The following is a 16,775-nucleotide window of genomic DNA, read 5'->3' on the forward strand; positions in this document are numbered from 1 at the left end:
ATCTTTTGTTATTCGATGCTTTCCACAGCATTAATCCATTATTTTTCGATTAGCAATGGGTAGGAATTGATGTAATGCCCTTTTGAATGAATTGACTTCACTGGAAAAGACTTTTTTTTTTGTCAAAATAACAGTTTAGCTGCAGAGGATGTCATGCCACTAATATCACACCCCACTGGCCATGTTCACAGGACAAGGCAATGCCAAACAAGAACCCATGGGAGAGCTACAATCCAGCCTGTGAGTACCAGAATTACGCCACTATGAATGTACTAGAATCTGACACCAAGGACTCACTGGAGATGACGCCTGCAGAGTGGGAAAAGTGTGTCAACTTACCCTTAGACGTCCAGGAAGGAGACTTCCAAACAGAGGTCTAGAGTGTGAAGATGGAGAAAATGCAAACTAGGCAAGGAGGAGAAAGGGATGTATTTTGCACTGAATAAAGCAACAGACTTTTCTAACAGCCTTGGCATACATATCTGGATAATACGAGTGTGGCAGGGACATTATGTGCCAATACAATATAAGGACTGAGGAGAGAGAAAAAAGAAAAAAAAAGGGAAAAAAACATCAGTGTTACTTTTTGTATTCTCACTAGTGTACTTAGTGTGGGGCAGCCTGGTGTACAATATTTACCATCATGTGTTTCAAATTATCTGTTGAGGAATTGGCTAAAAAAGGTAATCTCTCTAGATGACACCTCACAAAGCAAATGACATGCCATGTCGTCCCAGCTTCATTGGGTCTAGTTTTGATTTCATAAAACTTGACCCGGGAGCACAATGTATATATTTATGCAGGTTTTTAAAAAGTTTATAACAGTCTGTTTGGCCATTACTACACTTTTTACTTTATAATATAAAACATGGGAGGCAAAGAGGATTTTTTCTGTCATATTAAAATGAATGTTTGTCAAGCTACATTCTTCATTGCTTTAAATGCAATAAAGATAATACTCACTTTTATATAAATAATATATTTCACAACTTTAATACTGCAGAATCTGCTTGAAGGATCCCAGCAAGCTCTCTCATCTGCAGCTCTGTATAAAATATTTAAAAACAAAATGTTGTATGGTGTAAATAAACTTTTGTCTACATATGTTTTACTTGTGCCAATTTATTTTAATGAGAAAAAATGCCAACCTGATCAAAAGTTATAGCGAAAAATGTTAACATTTGAAAAGGAATGTAAATAAAAGAGGAAATATGTTCGTACTGCTTCAGAGGTTGTGTCAAGTTTATGTGGTTTGTTGGTTGTGAAACGCATCACTCACCTCGCTTGATTAAGAGAGTGCTTGATTTGAATGTATGGAATCAATTGTTGGGGTTGTGACTGGATATGGAAACAGAGTATTGATGGTGGAAAACTGCTTGGACTTCTGTTATACATCCGGCCTTTTCTCAGGGTTAGTTTAGTAAAGACTGGATCATCCAAAAAACATCTACAAAGTTCTCCCTCTGATCATTCTCAGCTCGGGTTAGTCATTCCCTCTTTGACTTGAACCCCAGCTTTAACTGTAGCTGAAGGTTACTACTGTAAAGTTTCCTGACTCACCTCATAAATTCTACTATCGGATTTCTGAATTTGGATAGGAGACATTCTAACTCCTAATAGGTTTCTGTGCCTCCAGAAGCTTCACCTGATAAGATCAGTTAAGATTTTCCCGGCCAGACGGGGCCAGACAGAGAGCAAACGGGAGGAGGGTGCGAGGGCTTAGGGAAAAAAATCTTGTTTGTTCTCTCCGGTAGTCTGCGGTATGGCTGGCACTCCGGCAATGAGCGCATCACTATGTGTCCTCCCTCTGGGGAGCAGTGGTCCAGCCAGTAGGAGAGGAGGAAGAGACGGAGGAGGAGGAGGAGGAGGTGTGACCTGCACCATCAGTGAGGAATGACGACAAGAAGAAAAGGGGGAAGCAGACACCGCGGACACACTTTCAGTCGTGCTCTGTTGTCGCCGCAACATAAATTAAGTTGATTACATGTAGAGCTCAGTCTAGACATTATTGTCTGGATTTACATTGCATTCCAATTTAGACTAAAAGGCATAATTAGGTTATTTATATACAGTACTGTTGCCTGTTAGAGGCTCTGTGAGATTTTCTTTTTTTCATTAATATGCCATCATCATCCAATAGAGTAAAGTGCCTGTCATCTCACCGCTGGCCGTCTTTTTCATACAAAGCTTGAGAGAGTAAGCAAGACCAATAATCTTTATAAATCGAGACACATTTAAACACAGTGACACTGGATCTACATTCTGAGGTTTGAAAGTTTACGAGATGGCAACACGTGATATTATTTCGAATTGAAACATTTTCAAACAGTTTGATCCAACCACTGCTGGAGCATAGATGCTATATGCCTATAAATGGCTTGCTTAGGGACCTCAATTTGAGGACTATCATGGCACGTTTAAGCAGCTACAGGGCATCCATTAGCCAGTGTAAACGGACACTGGTTCCGTACAGAAATTGTTTTATTTAGAAGCTATAAGGATTGTAAAATAAATACATTTTCTTTCTTTTTACACCAATTGATCAGTGCTTCTCTTCGTGTTTGAAACAGTACAGACTGCGCCGTACACTTCAAGATGCAAACTAAGCTGTCATGCTTGAAATTACCAGTGTCATCTTGGGAAAGAAAATGACATAAGCTACTGAATGCATTTCTTTTATTTACCATTCCTGCAGCTGCTGAAACTTTTTTTTCTTTTTTTTTTTATCCCCAAAAACTGTAAGAATTTGCTTAATAAATGCATGGCTGACAGGCTTTTTCTTCCAAAGAACGAATATCATTTGGAGAAAGATGAAAACAGACAAGTTTCAGTGCCTCCGGAGATAATTTATGTGCTTATATGACCAAATGGAATTTAAATGAGAAGCACTAAATGTGTATGGGATAAACGTTCTTCATCAGCTCCGTCGGGTGAATTATGTCAACTGTCAGATGAGTGTTCCACGTAGTGACTCACCAGCAACTGAGCATGACAAACTTTACCATACAAATAAACAATATGAAAAGGCAGGTTTTAAGTTAGTGTTGGTCTAAAATGCTACTTGTGACATTTTCTGATCTCTACTTCCCCTAACTGTCAAAAAACCTCAAAGAGGAGGTTTAAAAGTACTTAGGTCAACAAAGTACTACAGACTTAATGCAGATCAGCTTGTGGTTCCCCCATTAACAATGTAGTAGTTTTCTTTAACAGAATATCATTGTATTAGGGAAAAAACGCTGGGGCCTTTATTTTAACAGCCTCTTTATTTTAATAGGCACCATATGCAAATAAGTCTCCAGACAAAGTCATTAGTGCTATCATAGTCTGTCTGTGCCACCACTTGCTGCAAGCCTTTTAATAGACAAGTTAAAATGCAAACATTAAAAAGAAAAAAAAATTGAACACCATGCAATATGGAAATACTTCACTAGCTGTGAAGTCTTGCTTGAACTCAGATTAGTCTCTCTGTAGATCAGTTAATGAGAGTGAAATGGCTGAGATTATGATGATTACTTTTGATAGTATAATTTTTCACACTTGACTGTCATTTATTGAAAATCCTGCAGAATATTTCGATTTTTATACACAAATACCAGATTGCATGTGACAAATTTGTCTGTTATAATGTTGACCAACTTCTCCGTGTGTCCAGAATTGGAAAGCTGCATCATTAAGTTGTCGGTAAATGGAGCTGGGACAAGTCTTCATTTGGGAGTGAGTGGCAGGTCCCACAGGCCCATAGGAGAAGAGAGGTTAACCTGCTCAGGGGCTGAAAACACTGTATCAACATAATCACATTGATCCTGTCTCTCTTTCCTCCCCGGGGGCATGACTGAGGGGTGAGACAAACTTTCGGTCTATCAAGGGCCTGTCAGAAGAGTTCAAGCCCCGAGGAAAGACTTGAGGCAACCCAAAAATCACACAAACCATCCCGGCAAACGTCGTGGAGGACATGATAAAAGAGGAAAAGTGGAGTGATGTTTGGCAAAACAATAATAGCTTTTTTTTTTTTGACAAAGAAATTCACCCCCATGAACTAGTAACATTGGCAGTTTCCCAAACTTTTCATTCAGCATCGTCATCAGGTTTTGCCTCGTTCATGTCATATTGTGTCGAGTGGGAAAACCCAACAAGACAGCCTCCTCGATGGCATCAAATGCACCACCGCCGCAGTTAAATCCAACCATACCGCTTATTTTCTAGGAATAATTGATCGTTTGTTTGTAGGTATACACAACAATATACAACAAAAGAAGCTAATTTGGGCTGTTTATCTGGTGTGAATACAAGGTTGGCACTAGGGTTAGGGGAAAAAAAGCATTCATTATATACAGTTATTTCAAATCTGACACGTAAGGCCCCAGAATTATAAAAGCTACTGCATAATGAAATTAAAATATTTTGACAGAGTAGAAAAAAAGGATTGTCCAACTTTGAGACAAACTGCAGAGAGTTGGCTAACTCTACCGCATGTGTCAGAAAAACTATAATTAAGTGTAAAACTCTGTACTTTCCAGGACAGTTGCAATTGAAATGGAAAAAAAGAAAAAGTTTTGAAAGCCTCAACAAAAATGAAACTTTGGAAGACTCCATAGCAGGTACTTACCATGCATTATGATTTTTCATCCTGTGGCGCAGTAAGATCGATGACGGATAAGAGAGGCCATGTAATTTCTCTGGTATCTGAAGTATTCCACACTATTATCTCTGCCCTATTTAAAAACGGGGTCTGCCACAGAAAAACACAGTACTTTCGTATTACTGTCAGAGGCCCAAACAATGGGGGGTTTTGTTTTTTTTAGTCTCTGGAGCTGTGATATTAGATAATCACATAAAATCATGGGAAGAATAGTATTTTCATTGTTTCACTGATAATTAGCAGGATCAGGCATGATGTAGGAGTTCCAATGGATCCGAGTCTGAAACACCGCTGCTTTCTTGGTGACTTAAGAGGTTAAGTGGATGCTTCTTTGCTTTAAAATGATCTGGAGTTCTCTCAAGAACCCTCAAGTCCTAAAACAATCAGGTGGGCAGGTGTAAAGTCTCCCGTTTACATCATGGAGTGTCCCTGCAAGTCTGAAAGATGTAAACAGTTGGCCAGAACTGCTGAGATTGCAGCAATGATGTGTACACAATAACAATAAGTACGGGAGCAAATTCAATTTGCATAAAAACAGGAGTTGTAATGCATGTAGGATCAAATTTTGTTTATGTTTGTGCTCACTGCTACATCAGTTTTGTACAAATTGCGACAAAATCAAATGCATCTGTTACGCATGGCTCTCAGGCAGAACTTCCGAGTGTTGCAGCTCCCTGCAAAAATATTTTTCCCTCAACTAATTCATTGATTTATTCATTAAAATGTGTGCATTGTTCCCAAACAAACCTGCAAGAGGAGCCCAAAAAATTGATGCAGGAAGGAGGGAAAAGATGAGACAAGACTGGCTTTTGCATAACAGGGATGAGAAGAAAAGTTGCACTCTGAACAGCACAAATCCTCTGATCTGACACATTGATCACACAATCCTCTCTGCTAGAGTTCTAGGGCTCCGTGTTTTTGGCTCAAGGCTTATTTGGTTTATTAGCGTATGTGGGGGTGGCATATCACATAATGGCTTAACTCAAAGCAGGCTTGCACAATAGATATGACAAGGTATGCTTACCGCAAACTCTAATTGGACATGCACACGAAATGTCATGTAAGGCCATCGGAAACAAGTGCTTAGTAGTTACATGCTAATCCGGGGACGGATGTATTTAACTGGCAGTTTCATTTGATACACGTCCGTATTACTCTAAAACTTGTTTGACAGACAAAATCTCATCTGAACAGCACAGTCCACTTTCTCCCTCACAGAATTACTGATTGATATCATGAACTTTGCAGCTCCTAAGCAGATTTGTTAAAATCTGACCACAATGTGTTATCATAGTTTTGTCACAGCACTTGTTACAATCAGTGATTAATGAGGATAAATACTGTATGTAACACAGAGTTAAAGGGCATTTTAAATGCCTTTATCTTCCTCACAAACTTTGTACTAGAGGCAGATATTTCATAAGACTTGATGGGAAAGCCAATATATTTTATAGACAGTTATATGAGGGATGATCACGTTTCAGGGAGTGTATTTGATAGCAAGGACTGACAGGTAATGAAAAATGGCCATGGACAGTTTTGACTCAAACTGGCTCAGATGCTAAAAAAGACGCTCCACTAAGTGTTGGAAGGAACTGTCTTGGTTTTAATTTAAAAAAAAAAAAAAAGTTTCAAGCTAAGAAAAGGACTCAGACACCAGATTATAAAGTAGAACTGTAGAACCTAACTCATTCTGAAGCTTTGAACAAATGAAACGGCTGAGACTTAGCATGTGGTACTAAAAATTAGTTATGTAGTACTAGTAATGTACTCACTAACTGGTCCACCAATACAGAAATAATTTGCACCTGATTGACACGTCATTATGTGCAATACAGATACTATGTGATAAAAAGATAACAAAAATAACTGTACTGTATAATAGCTGGCTCTATTCCACACAAGTTTGACAGAAATGTTAGATAAATATCAAAATATTAACCATTCATAGTTACGGTTTCTGTGCTTCAATAGCCGAGACTGTAGAAGGGAGACATCATGTTGAGGGAAAATGAAATGTCAGAATGCAAAATTTAACAGGTTTAAATGTATCAGGTATTAAAAGAAAGGTTTCAAATATCTGGAACTGGGGGAAAAAAATGTATTTTACTACTGTGTTTGAAATCGTTTTATTTCTTTAAATACAGGTTCCATTTAATATGGACACAACTTCCACAACGGCACTCTTTTCAAACAGTCACAGGTGAAAACTGCATTAGATGCACCCTCTGTGATCATCATCTAACCACATTTCCAGCTGCTGGCTCCACTGATTCTCAACGAAGGTAAATCAGACTAAAATCTCAAAAGAAAAGAAAAAAATTCACTGCGATTCAGGCTGTTTCCTGTGAGGCTAATTCAGGGCAGCATATACAGGAGTGTGTACCCATCATGGTACTATTCGTACATTCATGAGGCACAAACATTTGGTTTTCCAAATTTTAAAAAATGTCATTCATATTTTCTGCAAATTTGTTAATTGTTAATTAATCAACATTTTGTATTCATTTTCATAGAGACTTCTAAATACAATGAAAAAAATATGGCTGAAAAAAAAAAAAGCCATTATATACTATGTCACAAGCCTGCTGCAGATAAACTCTAGAGTGCTGGAAAAAATGAGACGTATCCTTAATTAAAAGAAAATTACACCCATAATTAATTAATTCTATTTTTTCCCTAAGCTGTTTAATTAAAAACCAAGAATAACTGAAACTTTGAAAACACAACAGCCGCAATTGGTCCTTTACATTACACCCACAGTACAGGTATGCAAGTAGAGCAACATTTGCTTAAATAATGGTCTGATATTCTGCAAATAACTAAGTGCAGGAGGAAAAAGCAGCAAATGCACTAGCAATATATTCAACCTCAGACAAAAAACAAGCAAAATAAACTTTGAAAATGTTACTGCTGTCAACACTTACGATTCATTATTTTTATACCTATTAGCTTTTCAGAAAGACAGCGAGCAGAACAGCATGTAAACTCTTTTGTTTTCAGTATTTTATCTTAAAAGGTATACTAAAGCCAACTATAGACTCACAGACCACTTAAAGCATCTAGAAAGTGCGTAGAGAATGGAAAAACTCAATTTATGTCTAAGCTCTGTCTCCAAATAAAGCTTACACATAAAGTTTTGTCGCAGCATATGACTGTCTCTGCTGCCGCAATAATGTGACTCCTCCAGTAGAAAAATGACCAATTTCTGTCAGCTTCAGAGTGGTGAGAAGTGTATTCCCAAGGTAGGATTGAGTTGGACGACACTCCCAGCATCCCCGAGTCATCAATAATATTGACTGAGAAAGACACAACAATCAGTCTGACTGGTATCATTAAGGGGAGGGACGTGCCAACTCAAAACAAGGCTGGAATCCCAGCACCACTACAATAACTCCTTAAGACCAATAAATTCAATTATGACGAATTACTGACAGTCATTTATTTGTTTATGAAATTATACTTTCTAGCCCCTTTAAGTTATGGCTGGCATATCTACAAACCCGATCAAGCGAATACTGATTTTCAGTGCACATATTCGTCATCACTTATGTCTGAGTCATCGGCCTCCACCTCTCCTTCAATCACTGATTTCTTCCCTCTGCAGCAGGACACCACCAAACCAATGAGGAAAGCCTAAAAATAATAAGCAAAGCACGCATTAGGAAATATTTCATAAGGATCATTTGATAGAATGCATCAGGGGAACCTGGGAAAAAGGCTATTAAATATTTTCCTGAGGAGATTAGCTGTGTGCAGTCTTGGAAAATCATTTTCTAGTAGCGTTTTTCTGAAGAGAAATTAAATTATGTGCTTCTGCTCTCACACTCCCCAAAGAAAATACTTCCTTTTGACTAAATTAAATGTTTTATAGATGTTTTTGCTGTAAATGTTTTATTGTTCAGAAAAAAAACTAAATGCCTTGGTTTGATTCACCTTTGGCAAAAAATGAGAAAAATCCCACCTGCTTGACCCCCCCGCCCCCCAAAAGAAACAAAAAACCAAAAACAATCCTACTGTAATTCTCCTTCTCCCAGTACTCACCCCAATAAAGGCCCAGTTACCGAAGTAGTAGATGGTACTAAAGAACCAGAACTTGTGGAGGAAAAGATAGGATCTTGTCACTGTGCACTGGTCTGAAAGGGACAGAGCAAACACAAGAACATCTTCTTAAGTCTTACTGTTTTAAGTGTGTACAAGTTAACAGAAAATACATGTAAAAGTACAGAATTCAATCTATACAATACCAGCATATTCACTTTTGTATTCAACACAAGGTGGTTGATTGTTGAACATATTTTCCAAGTATTTGTTTCACATTAATGTCAAATTTTAGCATTTTACTTGTTATGTCTTCAAATACAGAAAATATTTTACCATTCTGGCACCAAGTGGGATAGAATTTTTTTTTTTCCCCCCATACCTTTAGTATTTGTCATGTACACGGTTTCTGCACGACACAGATAAAACGGATAAATAATTTTTTTAAATACTTAATAAATGAGGATACTAAAATCTGTAAAAATAGTTAACAAAATGAAAACACAAAGAAGTGTAAGTGGTCTTAAAAAGCAAAGACATAGTCAGGGGCTTGTGCCATCTCAGCAGAATGCACAATTACAACTGTCATTACCAAAAAGACGAATTTAAGTCACATTTAGGCACGGATGTTCATTCTTGACATTGGGGACTAAACTGCTGTTTGACTTTCTTAGCTATTCCCTAAACGGAAGGCTGTGAGATGTGGATGCTAGCTTTGGGAATAGTCAAGTGAGTCAACCTGAGTTTAGAATTTTTAATCGCAGAACTGTCAAATTTAGCTTTCAATATAAAGTTTTCACAATTTACATTCTTACAAAACAGACATATCTGTAATTTTTAAGGATTAAAACTCCAAAAGAATTAAAGGTATAATACACTAAACATGCAAATTTGTAAGAAACTGTTTCAGCTGTAAAACTAATGAAAATGAAAAGTACAGAATGAAAACTATGCAGCTTCCCTTGAATGAAAGCACTGCTTTCCATTCCTCTCCCAACATTGGATTTTTATTGTTATTTTTGTGTATTTATATACAGTAGTTGTATCTACTGCAGATTGTGAAAAAGGGCTCAAAGCCAAAAATGTTTTCAGCAGGCAGCAGATTTGAGTTACATGTCACTATTTTGGCAATCCCTTATAAAATGTAAATGTTTGTAAAAAAAAAAAAAAAAAAAAAAGTTTATTAAATCACATCTTCTTAAAAAATCATCCACCATAGCTGTTTTTTTCAGTATTTTTTGATTAATTGATACAGAATCCCTTGAAGGAAGGAAGGACAGAAGGAAGGAAGGAAGGAAGCATCATATAAAGTAAGAAAAAAGAAAAAATAGACTTCTATAAAAGTGAGTCATGATGGAGGTAGAAGGTAAGGAAGAGTAATTGGGAACGGGTAAAAGAAGACTGAAGAGAGGAAAGCAGACAGACATATAGCCTGAGGAAACAGTCCTCCTCCAATCTCCTGTCTTTGTAGAAATATGAGAAGTAACTTCTCTGTGGTGTTGACTATCATCCAGAAACAGAGCACGAGTGCAATAAAACATGACACATCTATTGCTAGCGCTAAGAGTTGTACAAGTTTAGCACTTGTTATACACCTGTGTTAAAAAGGATTGTGTAGACACTTAAGAGCCAAAAACGGGCTATTACTACATGGAGCGGGGCCTCAGGCAACTTTGTCACTGTAACTAAAAAAGACAACCGGTCTTGTGAAAAGAGAAAAGCCATGTCACTGTCATTGTGAATATGGCTTAACCAATGGATACAACTGGTATGCTGTACCATTAATGGAGGCTTGCATCAAATATATCCAGTGCTACAAATTGAAAAGGCAAAAGGTAAAAGCAAGGGCAAGCAGGAAGACACCGACAAATTGTGAGGAAAGTGAACCATAGGTTATGGGTTATGCATGAAACACCCTTTCTCTGAAAAGGTATAAGGGATACAACTTCATTTGGGACCATCTCAAGTTTTCAGGATTATTATGTGGAGTGAAAATGTTCAAATGATTTTCAAAGGAAACTGATGACATACATGTACTGTTCCCACATATACAAAATGATCACTTTCCTTCAGAACGTTCAATATGATCTAAAACATATGTTTGGGCTCTGCTACATAGTAACTTCCTTATATGTGCAAGCTATCTCGTAGTTCCTTTTAATTAGTGAGATGGCTGTGTTTTGAAATCTGAAATCTGTTTGCATGTGCCTTTTGATAACCTGCAACTAAGTGCAACCATAGTCATGAATGAACCAGTTAAGAGAACATTTCTGTTTACATGTAATGTCACTGCCCTACAGCAGATGAAAGAGTCCACCACAAAAAGTATGAAAAGCTTCACACACCTGCTTACCTCATTTACCAAGCAGCACATTATTTCTTACTCATCAAAGCAACATTTCTAATTTCTCTTTGCCCCTTGTTTTTGTTGATTTCAGAAGGTACGTTACAGGAGTGTGCATAAATTATAAAAAAGAAAAAATAGACTTCTATAAAAGTGAGTCATGATGGAGGTAGAAGGTAAGGAAGAGTAATTGGGAACGGGTAAAAGAAGACTGAAGAGAGGAAAGCAGACAGACATATAGCCTGAGGAAACAGTCCTCCTCCAATCTCCTGTCTTTGTAGAAATATGAGAAGTAACTTCTCTGTGGTGTTGACTATCATCCAGAAACAGAGCACGAGTGCAATAAAACATGACACATCTATTGCTAGCGCTAAGAGTTGTACAAGTTTAGCACTTGTTATACACCTGTGTTAAAAAGGATTGTGTAGACACTTAAGAGCCAAAAACGGGCTATTACTACATGGAGCGGGGCCTCAGGCAACTTTGTCACTGTAACTAAAAAAGACAACCGGTCTTGTGAAAAGAGAAAAGCCATGTCACTGTCATTGTGAATATGGCTTAACCAATGGATACAACTGGTATGCTGTACCATTAATGGAGGCTTGCATCAAATATATCCAGTGCTACAAATTGAAAAGGCAAAAGGTAAAAGCAAGGGCAGGCAAGGAGACACCGACAAATTGTGAGGACAGTGAACCATAGGTTATGGGTTATGCATGAAACACCCTTTCTCTGAAAAGGTATAAGGGATACAACTTCATTTGGGACCATCTCAAGTTTTCAGGATTATTATGTGGAGTGAAAATGTTCAAGTGATTTTCAAAGGAAACTGATGACATACATGTACTGTTCCCACATATACAAAATGATCACTTTCCTTCAGAACGTTCAATATGATCTAAAACATCATCCTTTTATATGTTTGGGCTCTGCTGCATAGTAACTTCATTATATGTGCAAGCTATCTCGTAGTTCCTTTTAATTAGTGAGATGGCTGTGTTTTGAAATCTGAAATCTGTTTGCATGTGCCTTTTGATAACCTGCAACTAAGTGCAACCATAGTCATGAATGAACCAGTTAAGAGAACATTTCTGTTTACACGTAATGTCACTGCCCTACAGCAGATGAAAGAGTCCACCACAAAAAGTATGAAAAGCTTCACACACCTGCTTACCTCATTTACCAAGCAGCACATTATTTCTTACTCATCAAAGCAACATTTCTAATTTCTCTTTGCCCCTTGTTTTTGTTGATTTCAGAAGGTACGTTACAGGAGTGTGCATAAATTATAAAAAAGAAAATGAAAGTGAGTTATCCATTTTAAGAACCAAATTTGAATCTGAAAACTGCCATTTTCAGGGAGCACGTATCCCAACTAGTGTTCCTCAAGTGACATTCTTGCTATGACCAAGGACGGCTCAATCAGTATTGACTTAGCACCGTGATCATTAACATAAACCCATCAAAACCAAAAACTCGAGGAAAGAGACTCCTATTGTGCTTATAAAATCCAACTCCGTCTGCGTCTTCGTCTGTGCAGCAGCTCTGTGATTTATGCTGGTGACATCACCTTTGAGTCTTAGCTCTTCAGTCTTTGACGGAACTGATACTGCTATTGATCTGACTGGCACAGAAGGCAGGAATAATATAAGAATTCTTAAGCTGAGTCATTCCCCTTTACGTGCATGAATGGGTATTGGCCGGTATGGGAAATGCTCATGACGTCAATTGTGGAAAGTGCCAATGGTATGCGTGCAGTGTCTGGGTCTCTCCTCAGCATTCCGATTCTTTTTGTGTGAAAACACAGAGGAAAGGGAAGGAGAAAAAATTCTTCCCTTCTGATCACATGTATAAATTAGCTTAGACATGAACACTGAAACAATAAAAAGACAAATATTTCAATACACTCCTAATCAGACTTGTATTATGTCAACAGAACAAGGCAAGAGAGAAAGTCCACAAAGCTGAAGTGAAGACGAAATGCACTGTCTGGCTATGTTAGAGAGCCATCTGGAGCATTAACACAAACCCTGCTGAGCTGCTCCTATCAAACTGTTTCTTACACAGCTCTTCACACTGACTTGAACCCCAGGAACAGTGCAATCAGATTTATACCAAGCTACATGACTTCAAGGTCCACAGCAATAACTCAGTGTGGTTAGGAATTTATTCATTACAGTCAGTATGTTCAAAAGCTTTCTCATCAAGAGTGTTGAATTTTTTAAAAAAAAATTTAAAAAAAGGGTTCTGTTTCATCTATAATAAAGATTAGATAGAGAGGACCCCCGGGAGCTCTGCTGGTGTACCAACAATCAGCTTTTGCTTCCCCAAGATAAACAGATAATAGAAGAAGCAAGTCTATATTCATCCCCATGACCCCACTCTTTTCCTCCAGTACCTCAGCCATCTGTAGCTCTCCAGCTGCTCACCTGAATTGCGGGGCTCCAAGTGGGACCTACAGATGGTTCACAACAGTAGTCTGCCTAAATATATTATCATGTATGCCACTGACCCGCTTCAACCTTGAAATCATTACCATTCTCTGATAAGAGCATGGGGCAGTGTGTGAGTGCAGGTAATTTCACCTTGACTCATGAAACCCGGGTAAGTGCTGCCCTGTGTAGCATGATGCATTATGTATAACTTTCATCCCGACATTCAAACACAAATACATTCATAAAACCCTGCGCGCACACACATACACACATTGAGCTCCTGGTGAAAGCCTATCTATCAGCAGGTACTCGTGAACCTGTACTGTATGCTTTTACTTTATCTCCATCTAAAAAGCAACAGAGCACATTCATTACAATGTCCTTCTAGGATGCTGATGTTCCTTCAACAGAACTATTTTCAAATCTCTTGCTTCTCATAGTAGTGTTGTCGATGAAGGTTCACCAGAAGCGTCTTTTTCACTGTATGATTTTTTTTTTTTTTTAACTTAACAAAATCCATTTTAACAATGCTCAAAACCTCCACGTGCAGAAAAAAAAGGTAACATATGATGAAGTAACCCAATTTGACCTAATGTAGACCACTATTTAAGGTACGGACCTCCAGCAAAGTACCCTCTGCACCTTGTCAATTCAGCATTGCTGCGAAAGAAGTTATTTAGAACCGTGCAAATTCAGCATTGCCAGGGCCTCGCCCTTCATCCAAGGAAACGCAGATTCGCGTGGGTGCTGCCCTATTTAATCTGTCTTAAATTATATTGGTATTCATTGTGCCTAGACGGGTTGGCCTTGCTATGGCTTTCTTGAGAAGCCGGGTCCTGTTTGTGGGTTTCGGGGGTCCTGACAGATGTATATCCAATATTCGCTCTCCTTTTAGTTGTTTTTTTTGGGCTCAATCACCTTCTGAGGGAAATAGCTGGCTCTTAAGATAAATGCTCCACTATTTTTAACAGCTAGTTGCCAAGTGTTTTTAATAGTTTCGAAACAATACCAAGAAAACATACATTTTTGAAACTGCATTTTCCAAGAATAGGTAGGCTGTGTCTGTGGATTACAAGATCGACATTTTTCTTTCAAGACAATAACTTTTGATTGACATATTGCATTGTAATGCAAATTGGTGATGATCCCCTTGATGCAAAGAAAATTACTATTAATTCGTGTTGGGGCTGAGGGAGTCTCCTGTTAAAAATTGCTTGGGCACCTGACAACTCACAGGCAACACATAAAATTACAACCATCTTCCCCCCCGAAGCTCTTTAAAACAATGCTGTGGAAACCAGCAAGTTGCTAGGAAACAGACAGAAGTTGATAGTCTGAAAACACTCCTCTGTATCAGAAGTTTCATCACTGGGATTCAAGCCAGAAATACTGTGATATGTCTTCCATGGTAAAAGCTGGACTTCAGCTCATGTTTAAATATCTGCTGCAACTCCCAGCTAGACATTTATATAGAATTACTATTTATAATTTTGTCTCTGACAGTGTCAAAATCATCAGCATAAAAACTTGGGAAATGACCCACAGGTTGTTTATTGGTAATGTATCGTCATAACAGTAAATTGAGCTACTGTGTCAAAAACAAGCATTTGGGTTGGATTTATTGATACTAAGTGTGAACTAAATAATCGTTTATATAAGTTTTGAGCCGACATTCCATAAGAAATGATACTGTTCTTGACACACTCACTTAATGTTCTTGACATACTTAGGTTTTGTAATATGCCTTTGTAATATGCCATTACACAATACACACGGGTATTATTAGATGAACTGAGATGCAAGTTTGAGTTTATGGTCAAAGCAACTCCCTCACCAGAAGTAGCAGCATGAGCATCATGGTGGAAAGGATGATTTGATAGAGATAGAGATTTGATAGATTAAATGAATTAATAAAATTATTTATTGAAAGAATTTAAAATAAAGTGATTTAAGATGCTAAAATTAAAATGGAAGGATTTAGTGCTGCAAGGGTGAGAGATTGCTTGAGAGAGAATGGATATAAAATTAAATGTACAGAGACTGTACAGAGGTCTATAATGCACAAACAGAACTCAGATTCGACTTTTCCTGAAAATAACTTTATACCCTGTGTTAAATCATACTGAAGAAGACTTTCAGATTCAGGTTGTCTGGGGCCATGGCAACTAATTCCTGATGATTACTTTTCCATTATGTTGAGTAAATGACTAATGGTGTGGTAATGACCTTAGAGTAGATAATGTAGAGCTTGGCACTTAGCACCTGCTCACCAAGATGTTAGTGTCATTACAACACTTTGACCAACTGGCCAATCAGTCACCAGCTTGAATTCTACCCTCTTTTGCTCCAGTGTCACCCTAACGGTTATTGCAAAATGATGCCCTCCCAGAGCCTGATCTAAGGCTGTTTTCAGTGGAGAGGAGCTTGAAATTTAGAGACTAAGCGAATGTCAATTCATATCCATGTTTGTGAATCTCTTGGTGATGCTACGGTAACACGTTTACAAAAAATACCAATATGTTACAATACCTGATTTAATGCACTCTTTCATCAAACAAATGAAATATGTCACCTGTTACTTTCTAGAGTATATCAGTCGATAAGCTTCTGATTGTATTCCCCCTCAGTAGCATGTGTTGTCTCTGCTTGACACTTCCTCCTCCTCATGGTAGGTGGTACAACGGCTGTTATGAAAGTAGATGCCATTTCCAAGATGGCCAAAATAGGATCAGTTTCCCTAGTCTGGTCAAAAGAGAGAAGAAATACATCTGGCTATTGTCTTAGTGACTCTGGCACCATGACCCTTTCAGTATAACAGAACAGGTGAGCACCAAAACGTTTTTAAAGTGCCCTCAGTAATTAATACTACACGGACAAAAACTGATTTCTGTTCTTACCAGCTGAGGATCCTGTGGTGCCGGGATAACATTTGATTGTACTTCACTTACTTAATCCAGCTCACGTTGAAGAGCTATCTATACAATACAGCTTCCAGACTGCAATAAACACAATGACAAAGTGGTGCAGAATCACGGGTGAATCTGTTTGGGATAATTGCAATAGTCGTGGGACAGGAAACAAACTATTTGTTTGAGAAAAACAAACAACCAAACAAAGAAAAGCTAATTGATTTCCAAAATTCTGTCTGAATAGTCATGTAAACAAGAGTATTATGGGGGATAATTACTGTATGTTGGCAGTATTGAAATTATTGTCATTATTATCATGTGTAAACAAAGCTGGATTAATTGATTTAAACATTATTAATAACTTAGTTAAATGTAATCAAAGACAACCCAAATAATATATAATAATA

The 16,775-nt window shown here is 37.8% G+C and overlaps 2 protein-coding genes across 4 annotated transcripts in view; one reads left to right on the forward strand and one right to left on the reverse strand.

The window, feature by feature from the left end:
* The window catches only part of adgrb3 (adhesion G protein-coupled receptor B3), a 115,797-nt gene extending 114,599 nt beyond the window's left edge, over nucleotides 1-1,198 (forward strand). For 2 of the 3 annotated variants that reach the window (XM_040140138.1, XM_040140139.1), the window contains exon 31: nucleotides 135-1,198. In XM_040140138.1, the coding sequence (XP_039996072.1) occupies nucleotides 135-380 (246 nt within the window). In that variant the 3' untranslated portion in view covers nucleotides 381-1,198. The remainder of the gene's footprint in view (nucleotides 1-134) is intronic. The other variant, XM_040140140.1, reaches the window with a different exon arrangement.
* Nucleotides 1,199-6,353: 5,155 nt separating this feature from the next.
* lmbrd1 (LMBR1 domain containing 1) overlaps nucleotides 6,354-16,775 on the reverse strand; it is a 58,666-nt gene continuing 48,244 nt past the window's right edge. Inside the window, exons 15-16 of the mRNA XM_040139024.1 lie at nucleotides 8,684-8,775; nucleotides 6,354-8,275 (exon numbers count right to left, since the gene is read on the reverse strand). Coding sequence (XP_039994958.1) covers nucleotides 8,165-8,275; nucleotides 8,684-8,775 — 203 coding nt within the window. The 3' untranslated portion in view covers nucleotides 6,354-8,164. The remainder of the gene's footprint in view (nucleotides 8,276-8,683; nucleotides 8,776-16,775) is intronic.

Source organism: Xiphias gladius, chromosome 11 (genome assembly GCF_016859285.1).
Source record: "Xiphias gladius isolate SHS-SW01 ecotype Sanya breed wild chromosome 11, ASM1685928v1, whole genome shotgun sequence".
Taxonomy (NCBI): Eukaryota; Metazoa; Chordata; class Actinopteri; order Istiophoriformes; family Xiphiidae; genus Xiphias; species Xiphias gladius.